General features: G+C 42.6%; 2 protein-coding genes across 5 annotated transcripts in view; one reads left to right on the top strand and one right to left on the bottom strand.

Annotated features, from left to right (window-relative positions):
• Positions 1-3,065, top strand: part of Prpf4b (pre-mRNA processing factor 4B) — a 32,926-nt gene extending 29,861 nt beyond the window's left edge. For 2 of the 3 annotated variants that reach the window (XR_005972382.1, XR_005972379.1), the window contains one exon: positions 190-3,065. The gene's annotated coding sequence lies outside the window, so the exon portion shown is untranslated. The remainder of the gene's footprint in view (positions 1-189) is intronic. The other variant, XR_005972381.1, reaches the window with a different exon arrangement.
• A 4,611-nt stretch (positions 3,066-7,676) lies between these two features.
• Positions 7,677-15,711, bottom strand: Fam217a (family with sequence similarity 217 member A). 2 transcript variants are annotated; one of them, XM_041632955.1, is made up of 7 exons: positions 15,541-15,711; positions 14,417-14,513; positions 12,606-12,709; positions 12,494-12,507; positions 11,699-11,773; positions 11,546-11,613; positions 7,677-9,134 (listed from the first exon to the last, which is right to left on the bottom strand). In XM_041632955.1, exons 1-7 carry the CDS (start codon positions 15,542-15,544, stop codon positions 7,913-7,915), a joined length of 1,584 nt encoding a protein of 527 aa, XP_041488889.1. In that variant the 5' UTR covers positions 15,545-15,711; the 3' UTR covers positions 7,677-7,912. The 2 variants fall into 2 exon arrangements, with proteins under 2 accessions (XP_041488889.1, XP_041488890.1); XM_041632956.1 differs by having other exon boundaries at positions 12,628-12,709.
• Between the last annotated feature and the right edge of the window lie 6,705 nt (positions 15,712-22,416).

The following is a 22,416-nucleotide window of genomic DNA, read 5'->3' as shown; positions in this document are numbered from 1 at the left end:
GATATAACTCAGCCTAGCCTGAGTTTTAAATTTTTTTTTAATTATTAGGGTCTTAATTATTTCCCCCAGATAAAAAGTTTTGTCAGCTTTCAGTGTAGTGAGGTTATTCCTGTAGGTTATGGGGTATAACTCAGGATTTAACTAATGTTTCTGCTATTTTCTCACTTTTCCTTTTGATGGTGCGGAAAGAGAAAAAGGAAAACGGGGCACAGGCCATTCGACGCCTTCTCCAAGGGGTCTGATTTGCTGAGACACCAGCTTCACCTTCTTAACAAGGTTATTTCTGACAGCATGTGTAGATAAACATTTAGCAACAATTTAAAACAAAATCATGTAAATCAGCTTGGTTTTGTAACACAAAGGAATTTGTATTTTTAATATGGTATAAGAGAATTTTCAGAATCCTGTGTAATCTTTTCTGTTTTGGAGTGGGTAAACTTACTGCTTGTCTCCCTGAGGATTATGAGAACAATAAAATTTTGGGGTTTAAATAATATTTTTACATTGTAAATGGGATTTTTTTATTCACCCAGGCACCTAATTACAACAAGCATGCACATTTTGGTGCATTCAAGAATGGAATATCAGAGTAGCAGCATTCTCCTGGTGGGTTATGCTCCATTTAAAGACATGAAATGAACTACACAGCCAGGAAGGTGATAGATGAGATAATAAACCACCTATGAACCTACACCCCCATCTCTCTTCATGGTTAGACTTACTAAAATAAGTACAAGGTGATTTTCATCTATGGGTAGAGTGAGGCCTTTAAACAAGGCGTCACAGGTGCAGCGCCCACCTTAATGATCTGAGTAGCGAGTTTCCCACCATGACTGACTTTATTTTGGTGCTGGTATGCTGCATAGTCAAGTATTTTGTAGTTGTTTTCACTCAGTAGTTAATGCTTTGGCTTCTGGTGGTTTTCATGGCTTCATTTTATAGTTAATAAGTTAATTTCCACTAGAAACCATTCATCTTATGCCTTCAAAGCTGTTGCCTACTCTTTAAAAAAAAAACAAAACAACAACAACAAAAAAAAAAACAAAGTTGCTTGTTACTTGTTCTTTGTGTTTTAGGTGCGGCTCAGTGGAAGATGACGGCAGCCAGAAGACATGAGCCGAGGCTTCTGTCCCATAAAGACCTTTTCAGTTCTCATTTTTAGTTTCAGCATTATAATTTGGGTGTCATTGCTGTGGTAGTTAGAGTAGTGGTGCTGTTGTGCTCGTCTGTAAAGTGTTTGTTTTTATCACATTTGCTGCAGCTACACCCTTCTAAAATGAAAATCAGCTTAGTCATAGAAAAAGCCCACACTCATGGTCATCAGAGTCACTGAGAAAGCAATAAATAGCTGCCAAGTCAGTGTACATTTGAAAGTAATCTGCGAGTTGGGTTTATTGACCACACCGGGCAAGTGGAGGCAGTAAGAGATTGAGATCAAGGCCTACGTAGCCTATATGAACCCTCTCCTTTTGTTTTTGTTTTCTTTTTAAAATAATTCTTTAGCTTTAAACAGGCACCTAAATTGTATGAGTAGTAAAATTTTAATAAACTGTTTGACTCTCTTAATAGCTCTTCTTTCTCTTAGTCCTTCATGACCAGCTTTTTAGTGCCAGAGACAAGGGGGAGGTGTGAACGATGGTACTGTACTATTACTTTTCCCAAAGGGACTCTGTAAACTGTGTTAGTACGCTCCATTCTACGTGGTGGCTGACTTCTCTGAGGAAGAAGTCTGGAGGTGTGTGAGAGCTGTTAGGTTGGGGTCATTTGGCTAATGACCCTATTTATCAAACCTGTGTTTGTGTTTCTGAGTGGCTGAGCTGTTTCCACATAAAATTGTTATGAGCTTTAAACTTTATGGGAAAATGACAAGTGATTATCAGACTTGAGGTTAATAAAACTATTTTGTCTTTTAGAAAAATTTTAAAGCCAAGTTTTGTTCTTCTTAAGAAATAAAAGATACGTGGGTATCCATGTACTCATTATACACATGGGCAGTTAATCCAAAGATCTTCTGATGTTAAAACCATTATTCAGAGCAGTACATGCAGACACCTCGGAGAGTGCTCAGAAAACTCTTAAGCATAACTCTCAGAGATTTGATTATCTGAGATTAGAGGAGGAAAGGACATTCAGAAAGCATCCGTTGTAGATGCTAGCCTCTTGGCAGACTTGGTTCTCAGGGACCATCAGAAATGAGGGAGTGTGGCAGTTGTGAACAGGAGCAGCTTATTGGTATAAACAGCAACCTCTCAGTACTTGTGTTTACACTGAAGTCCTGATTGAAAACCTTCTGGGTCTTGATTCCCAGTGGCTACTTTCTCAGCTATTTTGTTGAAAAATAATAATGTGATTTATATCTTACCATTGCAGTTACCATCTTTTTTCCTAATGAAACTAAATACTCAGGACAGTTTTGGAATAGAAAATACATATTTTATTGTGTGTAGCAGACTTAGTAAAATGTAGTTTTCTCATTTTAGCCCCAGGTTTGCATTTATCCTAGTCTACCTGCATAGGCACAAATAGACTGAAATGAAACAAAGGAATTACATGTATTCAAATTTAGGTTAGACATTTAGGAAATGAATGTATTTATTTTGGCAATGAGATTATATAGTGAAATGTGATATGTAGTATGCTTCCTTTCTTATGATACTATTAGCAGTTGGACTCTATAAGAAAGTATTGTTCTGTGGCCATAGTATATGCAACATGAATTTATTCTCCTACATGAAATGTTCTTATACAAATGTTCACTGCAAATTCATTGTACTTTTTACATGTTGATACAAAGTTGACTATAAGATGTGTTTTGTTTTTCTTTTGTTGGTTACATTGAGATACCACTGTGGTATCCTTACTTTCTCCTGTATATAGGGTAAGGGACTGTTCTTCTGAAGAACCATTCCATTTAGTGATCAAGATACAGTAGCTGCTCTCAGAAAATGCTTGACGTGTATCCTAATTGTTCACGATACCATTTGAGTTGTAACTTGCATTGTAGCAGCAAATGATCCCCAACAACCTCATAGGAAGCTTAATAAAGTATGCCTCTTGCTACCATATTGTCTGTTGGTATTTTCTCTATAGACACCATTTATCACCTGATATTTCTGAGTTTATTTCACTAGTGGCAGATGTATTTTGAGAAGAACCTCTGCTCAAACATTCATTAAAGTCAAATGGGAGTCTTTCTAACAGACTCTGAGAAAAGGAGCCCAGGGAAATGGCTCAATCACTAAAGTGTTTGCCTTGCAAGCATGAGGACCTGGGTTCACATTCCCAGCAGTCACATAAAAGCTGGGCATTGTGGTTTGTGCCTGTAACCCAGTGCTGGGAGGGCAGAAACAGGGTACTCTGGACTTGCTGGCCAGACTTTCTTACAGAATCAGATGCTGCCTCAGAAATAGAGTGACATAGGAAAACACCCATACATACAAAGAGTGCCTTGGGAAGGCCTGAAGGGGAATGTCCGACTTAAAAACCTGGAGGCTTGGAAAATAGGATGATTTTACTCAAACATCAAAATGTTTTCAAAGCATTAGGTACAGAATTCCACAGTATTCATGTTCCTTCTCTGATTTTTCTCTTGGCACATTGCAGTGTGAAAGCTAGGCCTATTGGATTTTTCTTAACCCCTCAATTTTACTCATTTAAGGAACTGTTGACAGCTTTAAAAACAACAGATAAGAGTCTATAGCACAGAAAACAGGATTGGAAGTGCAGAAGAGTGTCTGTTGATCTTAAGCCATCTCCTCAGCCCCCAAATAACAACTCACAGAGCCAAACAAATGCTGAAAGACTAGAAGGATAGATTTATGGAGATGAGGAAGGAAAAAGGAAAGGTGCTAACATAGGAAGGTGTAAGCCCCCTGAGGTGTAAGCGAGTAGCCAGGCTCTGCCCCCCAACTGCCAGGCCTCACCCCCCAGAATACTCTAACCTCAGTAACAGCCTGATCAGCTCCTTCAGATGGCAGGTAGCCAAGTGTGACTTGAAATCCTACCAATCACCGAGTTCTCCCCACAATCAGGCCATGCTAGAAAGCTCTGCTCTCAAGAAACCCTATATAAAGCCTGCCTCCTGCTCTTTTCTGAGCTGCTTCTCTCCTGAGCTAAGGCAGCCACCCTCCTGTGTTTTTCCCAATAAATTTTGTGTGGGGTTTGTTGTGTGGTGTGACTTTGTCATAATCTTGGCTCCTGTCAGGATACCTTTCCCTTCAGAGCTGTAACACATTGATGCTGTGACCAGATAGACTCTCCTAGTGCCTGTGCTCCCCCTTGTGGTCTGAGCCACACTGGGACCCTATCTCTCATCTCCATTACAGCAGCAACAGACTCACCCATCTCTTGGCACTCCATCCACCTAACTAGGTGATTTCCCCTTTGGTAGGCCTAAATGCTTCCCTGAGTCCGAGGAAGTGACCATTGAGGTCCAGCACCCTTGGGGTACTCTTGGAGGCAGAGGTACTTCAAACCAAGGTCTTAAAAGTGTATGCTAGCCTTTTTCACCTGACCCTGTACCCCCACCTTTAGAGCTGCAATCCTATAGTTCTTTTAGGCCCAGTGGGCTATTGTGCCTCTTCCCTTTTTCCTGCCTTCCCTTTGGAGCGGCCTGTAATCCTACAGCTCCTCTAGGCCCTTGTGGATTTTGTGACTCTGTTTCCCAACACTTTCTCCATGGATGAGATCCTGTTCCTGAGATTGATTTTCTTGTCACTTTCTGGCAAGCCTGCAGGTCTCATCAAAAGCCCTGGTACCAAGATCTCCTGGCTGCCAGGCTATTAACTCTGACCCCCATTGAATACGGTGATGACCCACTAAATGGCTTGGTCCTCATTGGTCCTCTCTGAGTCCTGGGGACACCTGCAACTACAGGCTGCAGTGACATTCTTCCTGCTTATCCTCCCCCCAGCCATGGGAATGGTGTCTTTCATACCCTCCCATTCTCCCTTGAGATGCCCTTACAAAACCTTCATCTTCTACACCTGGTACCTTACCCGAAGAACCCTAAACTTGTTCACTTTTGCAATCAAATATGCCCTCAATATCCCTTAGATAACCAATCCAAATGATTGCCTAACAGTACTATAGATTCCAACATTATTCGGATTTTACAAATACTTCAAGCAATTGGGGAAATGCAAAGAGATTCCCCATTCCCCAAGTTCAAACTTTCTTTTTTCTCCACTCCAAGCCGTGTTTTAGTCTCCCCCCCCCAATACACACGCACACTACACACACAGTTTAAACATTCTGTCTTATAACTTACCATTGATGGATCTCTAAGTTTGTTACAAAGAGAAAGCCATGAGCCTGACAGATCAGGATGGGGAGAAAGCAAAGCGGTAGACCAGCTGCAGTACGCACACACCCAAAACACACGCCTCCTTGCTGGCTGCTGTGGCTTTCACCTCCCTCCTACAGCATCCGCTGTCTATAGCTAGGGGTCAGAAATTTCCTACCTCTAAGCCTTCTTTTGGTTTCAGCTTATGGGATTCAGTTTTACAGGGATCAGGTGTCCTTTAGGTATGGGTGGCATTAGACTGTTTTTTATGCTGTCCTGTTTCAATTAAAAGGTGGCTTTGGGACTGACATATGGCTTCCCCTCCTCTAGACCCAAGCATGCTTGTTTAAAGGTTTAGTACAAAATATTACTGCCCCATATTAACTGAGCCACCTGACCATGTAAGAGAAAGGAGAGCAAAGAAAAAATGGGGGGACAGACTACTCCCAGTGGGTCTGTCGCCACTCATCTCATACTCTTTTGGTTTTGGTTTAACTCTTAATTATTGCTAAGGTATAAATCTTATCTCAAGATTTGTAAGACTGAAATTTTGGGCTCTTACCTCACCACTTATTAACTACTCCGAGGCAAATGCCACTACCACCCCTTGTTTCTCCCGCATCTCACTTCTTGCTATCACAGACTGTAGCGTGAATTCTAATTGGTCTTAATAATAAACACCCAGAGTCAGACATTAGGAGGTTAAAGCTGAAAGATCAGAAAAGCAGAGCAACCAGCCACTAGCAGTGCGCTCAGCCGCCTCTTACAAAATCCTCAGACTGAATAAGAGATCCTGTCTTTAGAAATGAGACTGAATGCCTTCTCTATGAAACCTCAGGCTGAATCCTGAGCTCCTGTCTCCATCCGCCTTATATTCCTTTTTCTACCCAACCATATCATTTCCTATCTCCACCTCCTGGGTGGGATTCAAGGTGTGAGCCACCACCAGTAGGCTCTGTTTCTCTTGTAGACTGATTCAACCTCGTGTAGCCCAGGGTGGCCTTGAACTCACAGAGATCCACTTGCATGTTTCCTGAGTGCCGGGATTAAAGGTGTGTGCTATCACTGCCTGGTCACTTTGGCTAACTTGTGTGCCTAGCTCCACACTCAGATCTTCAGACAATCTTTATTTGTTAAAACACACACACACACATCACCACACAGACTGCTTTAAGTCCTCAGAAACATGCTTTGTGGGCACCCTGGATTCCGTGGACTGCAATAATATCTTAATCTTTAGTCTACCATGCAGCCCAAACAGTTCGAGTGCCTCGATTCTCTGAGACACTCAAGTTTATCACTGCCTACCCGCTGGGTGGTTGGAGACTTGTGCTCTGGTGTTCCTTTTTCTTTTTTTTTCATATCCATCTCATTTATTGATTAGAACGCTGCAATTTTTAATTATCTATTCAATCTCACTTCCTTGGATTTTTACAAAATACTTTTTTCTAATTATCAGCATACACAAATATAAATTTGTTATAACTGAAGCATAACCTTCTAAAACTTTAATCTATGAAATGACTAACAAACATATAGGCATCCTCCTGAATATTAACCTTCATCAGGCGATGAAAGGAGACAGAGACAGAGACCCTCATTGGAGCACCGGACAGAAATCTCAAGGTCCAAATCAGGAAAAGAAGGAGAGAGAGCACGAGCAAGGAACTCAGGACCGTGAAGGGTACACCCACACACTGAGACAATGGGGATGTTCTATTGGGAACCCACTAAGGCCAGCTGGCCTGGGTCTGAAAAAGCATGGGATAAAACCGGACTTGCTGGACATAGCGGACAGTGAGGACTACTGGTGTTCCTTTTTCTAAAACTAGAAAGAACCCCTACTGGATGTCATCACAGGTTATAGAAGCACAGCATGACTAACGAGAGGTCCAGGTGCTAGCAGTCGGGGGCATAGTCACGGGCAATACCGCTGAAACAGTGGGGCTGACTACTTCCATAGCTGTTAGCCACCTCTTCCTCTGAGTCCATCCAAGATCTCCAATGGGTGAGTTAGACCATCCTTACCCTCCAGGGCCAAATGGACTCACTGGCCCACCTGGTACGACAAAATTGGCAGGGATTAGATGTACTAATAACATAGAGAGGCGCTCTTTGTTTCTTTCTCAGGTGAGGTTTGTTGTGCAGTGTGACTTTGTGGTATTCCTTGACCCCCCACCCCCCAACTGCCAGGATACCTTTCCTTTCAGAGCTGTAACACAGGAAGGACTAAGACAATCACTTCAGAGAACTGCAACTCTTACCTGGCTGTATATTAGAATAAGACAATAACTGCAACAGAATAAGCCAACTGTACCATTTATTGATGATGGAATCATATTGGAAAACAATCACCAAAAAAAAAACCAGTCTTCTGAATAATTTGCTTTACTAAGTGAGACATTTCTTGGAAGTACAACATACAAAGGATTGTCAGTATGTCAGTGAGGAAGCCCTTGACTACCTGTAGAGACGGCAGTGACGTCACAAGTTCTACCCCATAGCATATCGAGAAGTCATTTTGTAACGGTGGGGTGGTTTTTATTTCTAGTACCTGTTTCTCAATGATGAACCATATTTTTGATGGGTTTCATGGAATAGATTTACTCACACTGAGATGTACGGAAGCTATTTTTGGTCAGTGGGTGAGCACTTGCCTCTGGCTATGAGAGAAGGTGATAGGCAGTTTTGTTTCTGAGTGTGGAAAGCTTTATTCAGTAGTATGCTTTTCCTGTGAAGTTTCCTTTTGGCTTTTGGCGCCTTACTTTCTTCCTTTGGATTTTCTGGAAAAGACAGGGGTATGGGAGAAACTGCAACTGGGGACCTTGGTGGGAGACATTTTGTTGAAACCACTTTGGCCAGTGGTGGAGTTGCCTGGGCAGTAGTAGGCTTGGGTGGGAGTTCCTGGCAAGGGTTTAGAATGGCGCTTTTGGCATTCTTGAAGTCATCGAGAGCAGCAGCGCACTGTTTCGCAGAGGATGAGCATTTTAGCAGTGATCTGGAGCTCGACTTACATTTGCTGGCACCGTTCCAGGTCCATTTAGAGACATTTTGTTCTGGCTTTCCGGAACAGGAATTGTTTTTTCTCTTGTCTCGACTTCTGTCTCCACTAGAGGTCTGTAGAGTCAATGTGTCAGGAAACTTAGGTGGCCTGGCTTTCAGTGCGATGGTTTTAGAGGAAGAAGGTCGTTCTGCCATGGAAAATATTGAGAACGTGCTCTGTAGCCTTGGCTTCTCTCTTTGTATGGTCAAATGTTGTAATCTTTCCAGTTCCAATAAACGAATTATTAACCGCTCAATGGAGCTTTCTGGAGGGTGTACCGAGGCCTTCCAGCTCTCACATTTTGACATGGCAAATCTGTGCAAGTCCAGAGTGTTGAAAGGAGCAGGGAGAAAGTCAGCGTAGACAGATGCTTCATTTGCTTCCTCTGAGAAGGATCTCTCCACGTGTTCTATTGTTTCTGGCTTTAAGTTCAGGTCCATCTTTTTAAAATAGCTGAGCAAAGAGTCATTCCTTTTCTCACTTTCCGATAAGTCACTTTCATCTGTGACATTTTCTTCCACATTGAGGTTTCTGTATTTCAAATTCCAATTTATAGCAGATATAGAGTCACTATTGCTGTTTCCCATAGTGGAGTATGAGCCAAGATGAAACTCACTTCTATCCTTAAGGAAGTCTCCATCAGCATAGGGCCAACAGAGCCCTGCTGCCATGAACTGACCAGGATGAGCACTGACTTGCTTGCTGTCTGTCAAACCCGGACCACTTGTTAACAAGTGGTTTAGAGAGAAGAGCCTGGCACTGTTGGCTACACTGGAGCCAGTTTCTGCTGAAGATTTTTTTAATTCCCTTAAAAAAAAAAGAATTAACTAGAGGCTTCTTGAGTAGAATTAGAATACTACTAAATAACGAGGCTGGAATTAAGAGTACTTGCTCTTGTAGAGGACCTGAGTTCTCAGTTTCCAGTTCCCACATGGTGGCTCACAAGCATTGATAATTCTAGTTCCAGTGGACCCAATGCCCTCTTCTTACCTTCATGGGCACCAGGCATACAATACATACATGAAGGCAAAATACTCATAGATGTAAAAAAATACTCTAAAATAATATTAGTAGCCTTTATCAAAGATAGGTTAATGTTTAGTTTCCAATAACATTCATGCACATAGCTACCTCTAAAATGTTAGTTTCCAAGTATACTCGAATTAGATGCAACTACATAAATGTCTTAAGGTATACTCTAAAAAAACTGATGGGCAACTCTTGTGAAAGCACAATTAAGCCCATGATGATGACTTAAAATGATTAACTGTTGCTATGTGTATGTACTTAAAGTAGCTAAGTGTCTAAGAACAGGACACCAGAGAATGACTACCTGTAGCTTTGAGTAGCATTGAAATTACAGTGAAATACTTGTGGACCTCGAAGTACATGAAACTTTTAAAGAATATATATGCAGGGCTGGAGAGATGGCTCAGTGGTTAAGAGCACTACCTGCTCTTCCAAAGGTCCTGAGTTCAATTCCCAGGAACCACATGGTGGCTCACAGCCATCTGTAATGAGGTCTGGTGCCCTCTTCTGGCCTGCAGACATACACACAGACAGAATATTGTACACATAGCAAATAAATAAATATTTAAAAAAGAATATATATGCGTTACTTGTAATAAAGACTTCAAAGTTAAACTCTGATTTTTAAAAAATTATTTTAGCAAATAATGAACTCAACAGTATCTGTCAAATAAAATTTATCTCAGATGTAGCCCCTGGTAATTGTCTAGGCATTAGATTAAAACGATACTGGAAAAATAATATAGAAAACAGGAGTTGGGGGAGCCAGACCAAAGAACACTGGGTTTCTAATTAGGTTTTGTTTTGTGTTTGGATGTTTGCTTGTTTTAAAGCTAACTAGAGAGCAGGTAGCAACAATGCCCACCTGTAGACCTAGCTACATGGGAAATTCAGGCATTCAGACAGCTTGAGCCTGGGCATTTGAGTCTAGCCTGGGCAGCAGTGACAGACACACATACACAACATGGGTAGGGGTGGGAGATAATTAGAAATAGTAATATTGAAAGGTTTGATGCACCTACTTGACATGTAGTCTCAAAGGCTTCTTAGTTCTTTTAGGTTCAACATTTAATAAAAATAACAATCTAAGTCTTTGAAAAAGACTTTCATTTGTAGTAAAAGTGATTGAAACGGTCACTTAGCTAAGGCCTGGGAATGCCACCTTGCCTATGAAACACCACAGGAAAATGATTTGAAATTTAGGTTACTAACAGGCAGGAGCCCACGCAGTACAGTAGGAGAGGAACATCAGAAGGGAAGGCCTTCTGTACCACTGAGACAACAGCCTGGAGAGGCTATCTTCTCAGAGTGCATCTCAGGGCCGCTCTGAGGAGCAGGCCTTTCTCAAGGCTGAACTCTAAACACTTCTGCAAACTAAAGCTTAGTTTCTGCTGCTTCGTCACTTTCTTTACTTGTTGCTAGGCCGAGGAGAAAACTACATAGAATGCTGCTTAAACTGCTCTAAAATCCTTCCCTGATACCAAACTCCTTTCTCTACAGCAAAAGCCTACACAGTATCTACAGCACGGCCACTAGCCACATTCTCTGGTTACGCCTCATCACACTCTCATTCCGCACTCACTGGTGGAGAGGGGCGAAGTCACACCTCTGTGAGGGGTGAACTCCGTGCTCTGTCTTAACCATCGCAGCGCGCTCCCGCACTGGGCGCTTGCTCTGCTGAAATGCAGTGCCCTTCATTTGACCTTTAACCTGACATTCTTGTTCCCAGAAGAGTTCTTTCTGGTAGAAGTAGGTTTGCCCATCTCCTTCAGCTCTGCCGTTCCATTAGGACTAGTCCCTACGATTCCGTGTCATCTTGGTTGTAGCCACATTGCCTTGCCCTCCAATAAGAGGCCCAGTTGGCTCCATCTAAGTCTCACTGGAAGGGTTCAGTACACGTACACTGAGCTTTTTTTAGAGTGACTTTCTGTAATTTCCTATTATTTGCACAGAATATCTCTCTTCCTGATTGTGTTGGATCTTTCTATCTCAAGCAGTTAACAAGTATATTTAAATTGATTTCAGTGGAATATTAAGAGTCTATTTTCTGCTAGGTTTGGTAGTACATGCCTTTAATCCCAGCACTTGGGGTTAATCCTTTGGGCAGCCAGGCCTACACAGTAAGACCCTTTCTCAAAAAAAAAACAAAAAAAACAAAAAAAAAAACAATATGTTGACACTTTTCTTACCTGCTATCCGAGGTACTTCCTTTTTTGACAGGAGAACTCCATAGCTGAAATATCCCTTGGTTACTGTTCTGCTAATACAAAAAGCACACACGGTGTTTAAGAGCTCTGAGAAGTCCCCAGCAGCAACCGAAGGGTGCAGGGAAGAAATCGTACCTGCACTCCACTGTGAGCATGCTCCGACACGGTCAGCTGCAGCACCAGCTGTTCCGCCGGGGTGCCCAGGTGGTTCTGCAAGGCAGCAGGAGACTTGACTACAACACAGCCCTGCTTGCAAGTCACGCTCTAACAAAGTCCAACGTCCTCCCAACTCTCTGCTGTTTCTGCACTGTTAATTAATGAGACTTAGATACCACTAATATTACTTTTACAGTTAAATGTTTCACACGTTGATATACAAGGGTACACGGAAAGATTATTTTCACCACGAAGGAGGACAGTGAACATTTCAAATGCTTCAAGACATTTTAAGGGCACACATGACTGTCCTTTTGACAATGACTAGAAAGCTATATTTAGTTTATTACTGCCAAGTTCGGTTCACATTGCCATACTGAGAAAAGTTAAAGTGGAATCCTTAGTTTTCTTTCTTTCGTGATGCTGGGGTGACACTTAGCCCATGCATGCTAAGCAAGCCCTCTCCCTCTCAGCTGATCCTTCAGTCATATTTTCATTTCACTCGGTGGCCCAAACAAATCCTGGACTAACTGTGCTGCAGATGTCCCTCTGTGCTCCCACCTCCCAAGTCCCTGGATCTCAGGCCTGTATGACCAGACCCCTCCAAAATTGTAGTTGAATCACCAATTTATAACCCTGTAAAATGGCAACGATTTTAACTCTCCAGAAATAAAATTTCAAGTTTAGACTTGAGAAAGAGAGAAATTTGAAAGAGCATGCAAATAATTTTCCAGTAGTATGCTTTATGAGTTACTTTAAGCCAAACATCCTTACCTTGTTCATTTTGCCTGAAAGAATGTATAAGAAAAATGTCAATTAATAGTTATATAAAGTAGGTTAAGATTTTAAATCCTTTGATCTGTGCAATTCTTGTGGTATGACATACACATCCAGGGCTTCCCCACTACCTGCCGCACCATCCTTCCCAGGTAACTGGCCTTCTTTGTCAGCAAAGGTCTCTTCTGAATCCAAGTTCCACGGAGAGAGATTCTAAAACAATATTCATTTTAAAGGATAAAGTTTGTATTGGTGTTTCAAAGCCCTAGTACACCACTTTATACATTCTCTGGTAAAGGCTGACGGAGAGTAAGCACCCTCTGCCTTCTCTGCAGTGGCAATCAGCACATCTCTGTGGAGCACGCGGCCACCTCTTACCCAACTATTACCAGCTTGTTGGGGGAGGGGGGGACGGAAAGGCGTTTACAATGCATGGTTTTGTTATAAAGAGTGGCACGTGGGTTTTCAATACTGACTTCTAACATACAATGAAACGCCCTAGTCAGTGTTTCACTGGTGCGTGAGGGTGCACGCGTCAAGCATTGTGCATCGAGTGCACAGCCTACAGCATTGATCATCAGCCACGGAAAAGGTCCTATCCTTGTGTTATATTCAGTGCTAAGCAGCTCATTACTTATTCTGAATTGCAGGTGTTAGGGAACACGTGGAAAATATTCCAAAGAAAGCCAGAAATAGGTGGAAAGTGCCAATATCTACTACTGGGCAGATGTCCGGGAGAAAACTAGGGTGTGTGTGGAAGGTGACTCCAATAAAAGTGGAAAAGGCTGACGAGGCGCTCCAGCCGGGACAAGCCTTTGTGGCTGAATCTCTAAGCAAATGCACTGTTGGGTATTACAGGCAGCGCCTCTGGGCTGCGGAAGAAGAAATACACCTCATTCCCTGTGAGGATTTAATGTGCCCACAGAGAGGTTTCTCTGGGTACTTTCGTGTGTAAAGGAGGCTACAGACTATCCATCTTTAAAGATTTTGAAAACAAAATTGATACTTTTATGAGGCTGGAGTAATATAAATAAGGTCAATCTCCATGAGAATCATCTGAAAGGGGGCTTTTAGAAAAGTAATTGAGGGTTGAGGGTGTAACTCAGTATTAGAGCACTTTGGGTATCACGCTTAAGGTTTGTGTTTGGCCTTAAGCACTGGGGAAAATCCTACAGATTCTAACTTAGGAAGATGAGGGTGAGAGACCCATGAGCTGACTCAGGGTTAGGAGCACTGACTGCTCTCCTGGAAATCCTGGGTTTAACTCCTAACTCACTATTGTCTGTCTCCCGATTTCTGGGGATCTGACACCCTCTTCCGACCTCCATAGGCACTGCATGCTTGTGCACAGACATACATGCAGGCAACATACACATATTCATACAAATAAAGAATACGATTTCCCTTTAAAAAGACGGAGGTGAGAACCAGCTATTGGGATTTTGAAAAGAGCCTAGGGGATGCTCAAGCTTCTTTGGGCTATGTATTCTTGGGACTGTGGTATCTGAAATGTCACATGTGAGCAAAACATATCCTTATGTTGCAATGAGAAAGACCTGCTTATACACAGAACCAACTGTACCAAATGGTAAAGAAGACTAGACTGCCAGTTTCTCCAGGGTTGAAGGCTTGGCTCTATGTTTTTGGTATCCCAAACACCTTTACTGATATATAATAAACAGACATTGGAGAAAATAAGGAGAATATTGCTGAGTTGGCAACATAGTGCCATCCTCAATGAGATTGTTTCCATTTGTTAAAAACAGGGGTTTGTTTTGTTTTTCATCTGGTAATCAATCAGGCTAAGGGGAAAGCTCAGCAGACACTGCTCACAGAGCAGTAGCAGAGCGTTATTCTCACAGGAGGACTCTCTGTAGCTCTGTTCCTGCGGAAGTCGCAATCTCAAGAGCACTGCTGTACCTCCGGAGAGATGCTTGACACATGCTGGATGGTGCCACAGTTCTCATTGCTTTTTCTTCCCATTTTGCTGGAGCTGCTTGTCTGTCCCCTTGAAGTCCTACACGTAGAACAGGCACACTTAGGGGAAGGTTTTTCATTTTTATTCAAAGAAGTTTTGTTAAGAAAATTGCTTAGAAGGGCTAGAAGTATAGCTCAATGTCAGAACTCTTGGATTCCAATCCCAGGAGCAGCAGCATCCTACCAACCACAAAAAGTCTAGAAAGCAGAGACGGCAACCATGTAACATTAGAGACAATGGCAAGCCAGATGGACACCAGGCAGACAAAACTAAATGTCAAGATCTAGTTAGTGGGATATTAGGAAATGAAAGCCAGAGGTTTGAGGTCAGATAAGATGATGTAGACAATTTGGGGAAAAACAAATACAGAGAGTTATCTCAAATTTAAAAACATACCCCAAGCCTGCTTTTAATCATTCGAAATGGAATGTGCCCACCTGAAAGCAAAACTAACCTTTACACATAGGTAAGGCCACCTTTACACATAGGCAGGGCAAGAATCTCATGCATATCATATTTCCCTAAAAAACTCAGAGAGCCAGGTATTTTCCAATCCCAAACTATTTGGTCTAAAATCCCCCAGTAGTATTTAAGATGACCATATTCGATAGAGAGTTATACATTAATGCAATCACTGGAATAAGTAAGGTCTGGACAATTAGAAAAATTACAAACCACTGTAGTAGCCAGTAGATCTACTAATGGTTTACAAAGTATTATCTCCAGGGAATATTTATAGCTCAGGTAGTTTAAGAACCAATAAACTACCTGATCCATTGCTATACACATCCAGGACTCTGGGGCTGAAAAGTCCAGAAAGTAGCAGACTGCTAAGAAGCAGGGGCGCCATTGGGATCACTCAGATGTGTGCCCCCCCCCCCCCCCCAGTAAGGCACCACACCCGGAGGAAGGGCTGGAAACAAGGACACGTTCTGTGACCTCCATTCCAGGGTCTGCAGCCTTAGCTTCCCATGAGTAGGGAGGCGGGTCACCTTCCACTCCTGACTGTACCAGGCTTAGTGGCCCAGGACATCAGGGAGACCCTGAGGGTGGCTTGGGCTCTTACTCATCCGCCTCGAAGACCCACGTGTCCTGGCCGGCGTCTTCTTCCTCGCCTTCTGTCCGGGGCGCGGGTTCCTCCTCGTGACGCGTCAACAGCTCGGCGGGCGCCGGCTGGGCCTCGGCTTTCCTGCGGCGGGAGGACAGGGAGAGAGGCGGCTGCGGGCCGCGGGCGTCCCCGGCGGGGTCGCACCCGGGCCAGGCCGGGCGGCGGGAGGACGCGTTGCCCAGCAACTACCTCGGAGCTCGGAGCGCGGCTGTCCCCGCCACTCCATGTTCCACCCAGCCCCGAGCCTCTTGGGGGACGCCAGGCCCGCGGGGGCGCTGCCCTGCAGGCGGTTCAGCCAATCTGACATCCTCAGTGCCCTATCCCTGTGGGGCCCCTGCTCCCCACTGCCTTCCGCAAGATCCTCCCTGGCCTTACTAGTCCTTCTTAGCTCTCTGGGAAACTCCTGGAGTCTTTTTGATCACTCCTGGTCCTTCCCGGACCCAAAATTTTGGGGATGTTTTAGGCTCTTTAGGGCTTCCCTAGGCATTCCTTCGTTACTTTCCTTCCCTAGGTTCTGGGCTTCCTAGCGACCTGTAGGTCTTCTTGGCCCTGATGAGGCTCCACAGGCCTTCTCTGGGTGTGGCTGAGGACTCTTGAAGTGGCCAGTAAGCCTGTGGTACCCAGATCCTGGCTCACAGACATCTATTCCAATATACTTAGCCTGTCTAGGATACATTTATAAGAGTACAGTTTTGTAACCCCGAATGAGCATCTCCTGCCACCTCTACAAATTAAATGGAAAAGAAGTAAATTATATATATATATATTATATAGTATAATTAGAACTTATACACATATAAGTAAGTGCCTTTTCTCAGAACAGTTTGGTATAGATAAAAAATTTTAAGAGCCACTCTCTATATAAGTAAATGACTATTAAAAATGCCAGTATAATACAGTAATGACATTTGAGGGGTTTTGTTTATTTTGGTTTTGAGACAGGGTTTCCTCTCTGTAGCCCTGGGTAGTCTGGAACCTGCTGTGTAAACCAGGCTGGCCTCGAATTCAGAGAAATCTCTGCCTTCCAAGTTGCTGAGTGCTTGGATTTAAAGAGTTGTGTCACCATGTCCAGCTTTAAGGAGATTTTTAAAAATTGTTTGTTGATAATACTTTGTCTGATGAACACCAGGCTTTAGACTCAAATTCCAAAAGGTTCAACAAATACACTGGCTCTGTAAGGGTTGGGAGCACTGCCCTTTTATCTTCTAGAAAAAATACATAAATAACAAACACTGAACATAATTTCAAGAGCTTTGAAGATCTTTGATTACCCAACCCCGCCCAATAGATGTCTGTCTCCTTCCTCTGCACTTAGTCTGTTTCCCTAGAAAGGTTTAGAGAAGCCCTTCCTGCCCACCTTACCCCATTTCATAACCTCTTATGTTTACCCCTTTGTACAACTTGCAGTCTTGTTTATGAGCCTGCTTACTTGTTGATCTTAAAAATCATCTGTTTATGCACAGCAGTGAGGGAAAGAAAGGGTCTCGTTTGCTCAGTCCCATTATGTGACCAACCCTACTTAAAACTGTTTGGAACCCATAGTGGGGGCACAATCAAGTGATGAAGAGAAAGACTCATTCCCCACAGGCTTCTGGGAGGTCTAGCCTCCTCCAGGCTGTTTCCTGTCTCCCATAGTAGCTCTGACATATAGCTCGTCAGATGCTCTCCCAAGGCTTGAAGAAGGAAATGTTAATTCTTCAGTGCAGCTTAAAGTGGTTGTTTCCACCTTTCCTCTCTAACTCCTTATACATATCAGTCACCTTAGATAATTTCACTGTTTTGCACAACTCTCCCTTTTACCAGTTCTCCTGTTCTGTTCTAACCTGCAGGTTTGAACTGGAGTCAACTGCTGAGGAAGAATCAACAGCTAACTATTCACCTGAGATTGCTAGTCTGGGTTGTATTATAGTGGCTTGCCTAAGTCATTGATTAATGTGGAAATTTTTCATCAAAAGATATAAAATATATCTCTTCTACATTTTGAAGACAAAATCTACCCTTATTCAATCTAGCAGAATATGTGGCATACAGTAGGCACCCATAAAATGCTTGGGTTAACTGAATTACTGTCAAACAATAATTGCCGGCAAGCACGGTATATTAAGAGTACCAACCGTACTGCTGAACATTTTATATGAATTACCTATTTAAAATTCAACTAAATGAAGCAGTTACTTCTAGTTGCCCTAATTTGTAACTGAGAAATATGAGCTGTAAATATATTAAGTGGCTGTTTTCAATTTACAATTACTTTGAAAAACTGTGAATTGGGGGCCATCACTCCCGGCCAATCTCTCCTAGGGTATATGTAGCTGGGAATTTTTCTTCTGTCTCCTCTGGAAACAGAAATTATATGTGCACAGGTGTGTGTTGTGCATATGCCACATTCATGTATCTGGCTTACTTGGTCTCAACTTTCTTGTTTAATGTCTCTGGTTCTGCCTTTTCTTTTCGTCTTCCAGGTTCCTAATAATCACTCTGAGGTCTGTATACCCTCTGAGATTCTCTGTTATTCTCTGTGGCACAAGCTAATCTCAACAGCCTCTCTTTCCCATTATCATCCCTACTCAAAGGCTTTTCCTTCCATGCTTTGATGACATCAAAATCATGGCTCTCTTTTCCTTTGTCACTAAATGTGAATGACTATAGGTAAGTATAAGCAGTTAAGTATAAGAAAGCAACTAAAAGTATGGTACCTTCTCCAATTCCTTGTTTCTGATTTGACTCTAGTCCACACTGGGGAAGTTAGATATTAGGCCATTTTCTTAGTAGATCAGACCTAGCATTAGTATCCACCATTGGCCAAAAAGAATGCACCTTTCTTCAATGTCATGGCCAGCATTCAGTTCTTAGACATAGTTTCAAGATGGCTTTAGTTTAAATTTGAACCTTTCTACTTAATACAGAGGGAAAGGTGTTTTTGAAACTGAACTAGAATAAGGTGAATGTTCTCTATCCCATAGTATTTGCCAATCTTTTCTACAAACTACAGAAGAGAAGGTTTGTTATTAATTTACTTATGTTTCTGAAGAGATCAAAGGACTGTCAGATTCCCTGTAGTTGGAGTTACAAGGGGCTGTGAGCTTCCTGATGTGGGTGCTGGAAATAGAACTTAGGTCCTCTTGGAGAACACATGTTCTTAACTGCTGAGCGATCTCTCAGTCCCCAGCAGAGGTTTGAATCAGAGGGAATGATAGCAAACCTTTGGTTAGGAGTTTAAGATTGTTCAGTAAGCCCACCTTAGCTTCTCCTCTTATGGCAGAGATAACAATGACCACAGAAGAATACTATTGTGGAAAGCACCTCAACATTTCTTAGTTATTCTTCGTGGGAAAGATTTCCATTTCTGCCTGTCTCTCAGTGCCTTTCATATTTAGGTACTCATCTTCCAGGTATACATGACCTCAGAATCTCCTTCAGAAGGATTGTGTAAACAAATTTCACAAAGTTGGTCAGTATTTTCTAATTAACAATATGCATTTTTGAGGTGCATAAATAAGAAACTTGATCAGGGGTTAGAGGACCCAGGTTTGATTCCCAGCACCCACATGGCAGCTCAGGACTGTCTGTAACTACAGTCCCAGGGAATTTGATGCCTTCTTCCGGCCTCTTTTAGTACCAGACATACGGGTGGTTCACAGACATACTTGCAGGCAAAACACCTGTACACACACACACACAAAAAAGAATACATAATTTAAAAAATATATTTGACCAGTGGGAAACAACTCACATCACTGGTAGACAGATGCTATTAGTATATGCTTTGGATTAATAACTTGATTTTATTTCACACCCCTATCTACGCCTTTTGGTTGTAGCTGATTCTCTTCCTCCCATCTTCAGGTTTTGCTTTTATGATTATTAATCATGAGTATCCTAGCTTTCTTGAGCCTGTATGGCTTCTTTAAAAAAAAAAAACATGAGTAAAATGTTTTCACTTTGAAGGATTTCTTTTTTCACTTTCTACTTTAAAGTTTTATTTCAAAACTCAACCTTTGCCTGGAGTAGTGCCGCAGGTCTTTAATCCTGGCAGAGGTAGGTGGATTTCTGTGCCATCAAGGCCAGCCCAGTCTACAGAGTGAGTTCCAGGACAGCCAGAGCCACAGAGTGAGACCCTGTCTGGGAAAAATACAACAAAACAAGCAACAACAACAAAAATGAACCTTTAATGTTTACCCCCTTAACAACACGATCCTACTTGGGAAGCTACCATTTTATTCCAAAAAAAAAAAAATACAAGAAATTTTCTTTCAAAATTTGTTCCTAAGGTGGATGGGAGTGAGGTACTAAAACATTTTTCAAACAAGAGAAGCACACACATCGGTGAATCCCACATCCTGTGCCAGTGTTACAGCTGGTGCTTGGAACACGTTCTCTGTCACGTGTTTCCTATTTTATTTCACTCCTACGGCTGGACTTGACCCCTGGGATTGCATTTCTGCCTAAGCCTTCTGGTTCTTTGGATACTGGTACGGAGCTGTTTTCCTGACTGTTTGGGATAAGCTTACTTTGAGTTTGGGTCTACTTTTTAATAGGGACTTACTTTCTGGCACTAGGACACGCTGAGCTGGGATCCTCTTTCTGGGAGTTGGGGCCCTCCCACCTCAGCTGCTGCGAGCCAAATACTCTCTTCAGGACGCTTCCTTTGAGAAACCTGGAGATGATCTTCTCTCTCTGAACGTTGCTGAACACTCTGCCTTCTGGGAGCCAGCTGGCCTTGTCAAATGCACAGCTGTGGTTTGCTGGCAGCGGAAGGTGTTCAGAAGACACAGGAGCCATCTTTGAAACAACAAAAAAAACAAAGGAAATTGCCTGTTACCTAAGAGCTAGTTGTAAGAGAAGAAAAAACAACCCTGGGTGCTGCCCTGCCCTGCCCCGTGCTGCGGTATCAATTTATTTAGTAAGTCTGGCGGCAAGGCAACTCACCCCCATGCAGCAAGGCAAGAGCACTGGGCACAGCAGAATTCTCATGGTATTGTTCATTGGAGAAAAGAATTGGAAATAAGATTAAAAACACAAACATTGGCTGCATCTGGACTCAGAAACCAGGCTGGATTCTGCCTGGGAGCATGAAACCAAGGCCATCATGCTACCAGTCTGCAGTGGGTGGCTAGTCTTCCAGCCTCACTGAGCTCCCATCCCAAAGTTCCTTCCACCACAGTATGCTTAGAAAAAAGCAAATGACAATGGATCCTACAAGTCTTACCTATTGTAGAAAATCAGAACCAGGCCAAAAAGAAAAATTCATCAGATGGTCTGTTTCACACAAAGTGGCTGAAACAGTTATTCTAGTGTGCATATGGACAGTTCTTTTTCTTTTTGACACAGGTCTCTCTAGGTAGATCAGGCTGGCCTTGAACTCACAGTGGTCTGCCTGCTTCTGCTTCTTGAATGCAGGGGTTAAAGGCCACCAGGCTCTGCCTATGTACTCTTTCTTTATCCATTTATCCGTTCATGGATGGCCAGCTAGGCTTCCTCCCCATATGCTAGCTATTGTCACAGCATTTTGAAGAACACAGGTATGCAGGTGTCTCGTCATCATAAGAATCGTATTTCCTTTGGATTACCCAGAATTGGAATGGTTGGTTTTGGATGAACCTCAGTATTGCTTTTCTCAATGGTTGTTGTCCCCGTTACCATTTTTACTCACAACAAAAGGGGATTTTAAAGTTCCCATCTCTCTGCCCTCTTGTCAGCACTTTATATTGTCTTCTGCTTTTAGGGTTTTATTCTATTTAATTTTTTTTATTATTTTATATATATGAGTGTTTTGCCTGCATGTGTCCATATTCACGTGCCATGCCTGGAGCCTGAAGAGGCTCGAAGAGCGTGTGGGGACTCCTGGGACTGGAACTAGAAATGGTTGTAGCTACCACGTGAGTGCTGAGAACCAAGCCTGGGTCCTCTGCAAGAGCAGCAAATGAAGTGCTCGTGATGACTTAGTCAGCTTTCCAGCTCCTATTTTGCTTTCTTCATAATCAATAGTCAATTTTTTTCAAGGATAACTTTTAATCATGACCTACTTTTGTTTCCAGTCAATGTCCATAGCTTCAGTTAACTATGAACATTCCACCAAGTGCTACTTAGAGAGACACTTCAGAGCATATTGTCAGTCAGGCATAGCTGTGCACATCATTAATCCTAGCGCTCATGAGGAAGAGGCAAGCAGATCTCTGCAAGGTTGAGGCCATCCTTTCTGGTCTACATATAAAATTCCAGGCCAGCCAGGGCTACATAATAAAACCCTGTCTAAAAAAACAAACAAAACATTGCTAGTCACCACTGTCAGGCAATCTTTGGGAACAAATTCCTATATCAACACAGCTTCAACATGCCATTTCCTTTATTATGAGCCCAAAGTTTATGAGGCATCATGCCCAGATGCATTCTTGTTCACAATTTTAACCTTTCAAGCATGTGTTTCACAACTTTGAGCTGAGCAAATGTGCCTGTCATCTTTCCTTCCTGAATTATAACCTTAAATGATGTTACAAGGACACAGTCCCTTGTTTGTCCCAGCCACCCAGCTAGCTCACACCCGAAATAACCACACAGAAACTGTATTCATCAAAACACTGCTTGGCCCATTAGCTCTAGTTTCTTATTGGCTAATTCTTACATCTTAATTTAACCCATTTCCATTAATCTGTGTATTGCCACATGACTGTGGCTTACCAGCAAGATTCTAACCAGCATCCATCTCAGGTAGAAGATCCATGGTGTCTCTCTGACTCTGCCCTTGTTCCTTCCAGCATGTAGTTCTGTCTTCTCCGCCTACCTAAGTTCTGCCCTATCAGGCCCAAAGCAGTTTCTTTATTCTTTAGCCAATGA

Source organism: Microtus oregoni, unplaced genomic scaffold (genome assembly GCF_018167655.1).
Source record: "Microtus oregoni isolate MIOR12 unplaced genomic scaffold, Mior012 000042F_ref0000377, whole genome shotgun sequence".
Classification (NCBI taxonomy): Eukaryota; Metazoa; Chordata; class Mammalia; order Rodentia; family Cricetidae; genus Microtus; species Microtus oregoni.
This window is presented reverse-complemented; position numbering and strand designations above follow the sequence as displayed.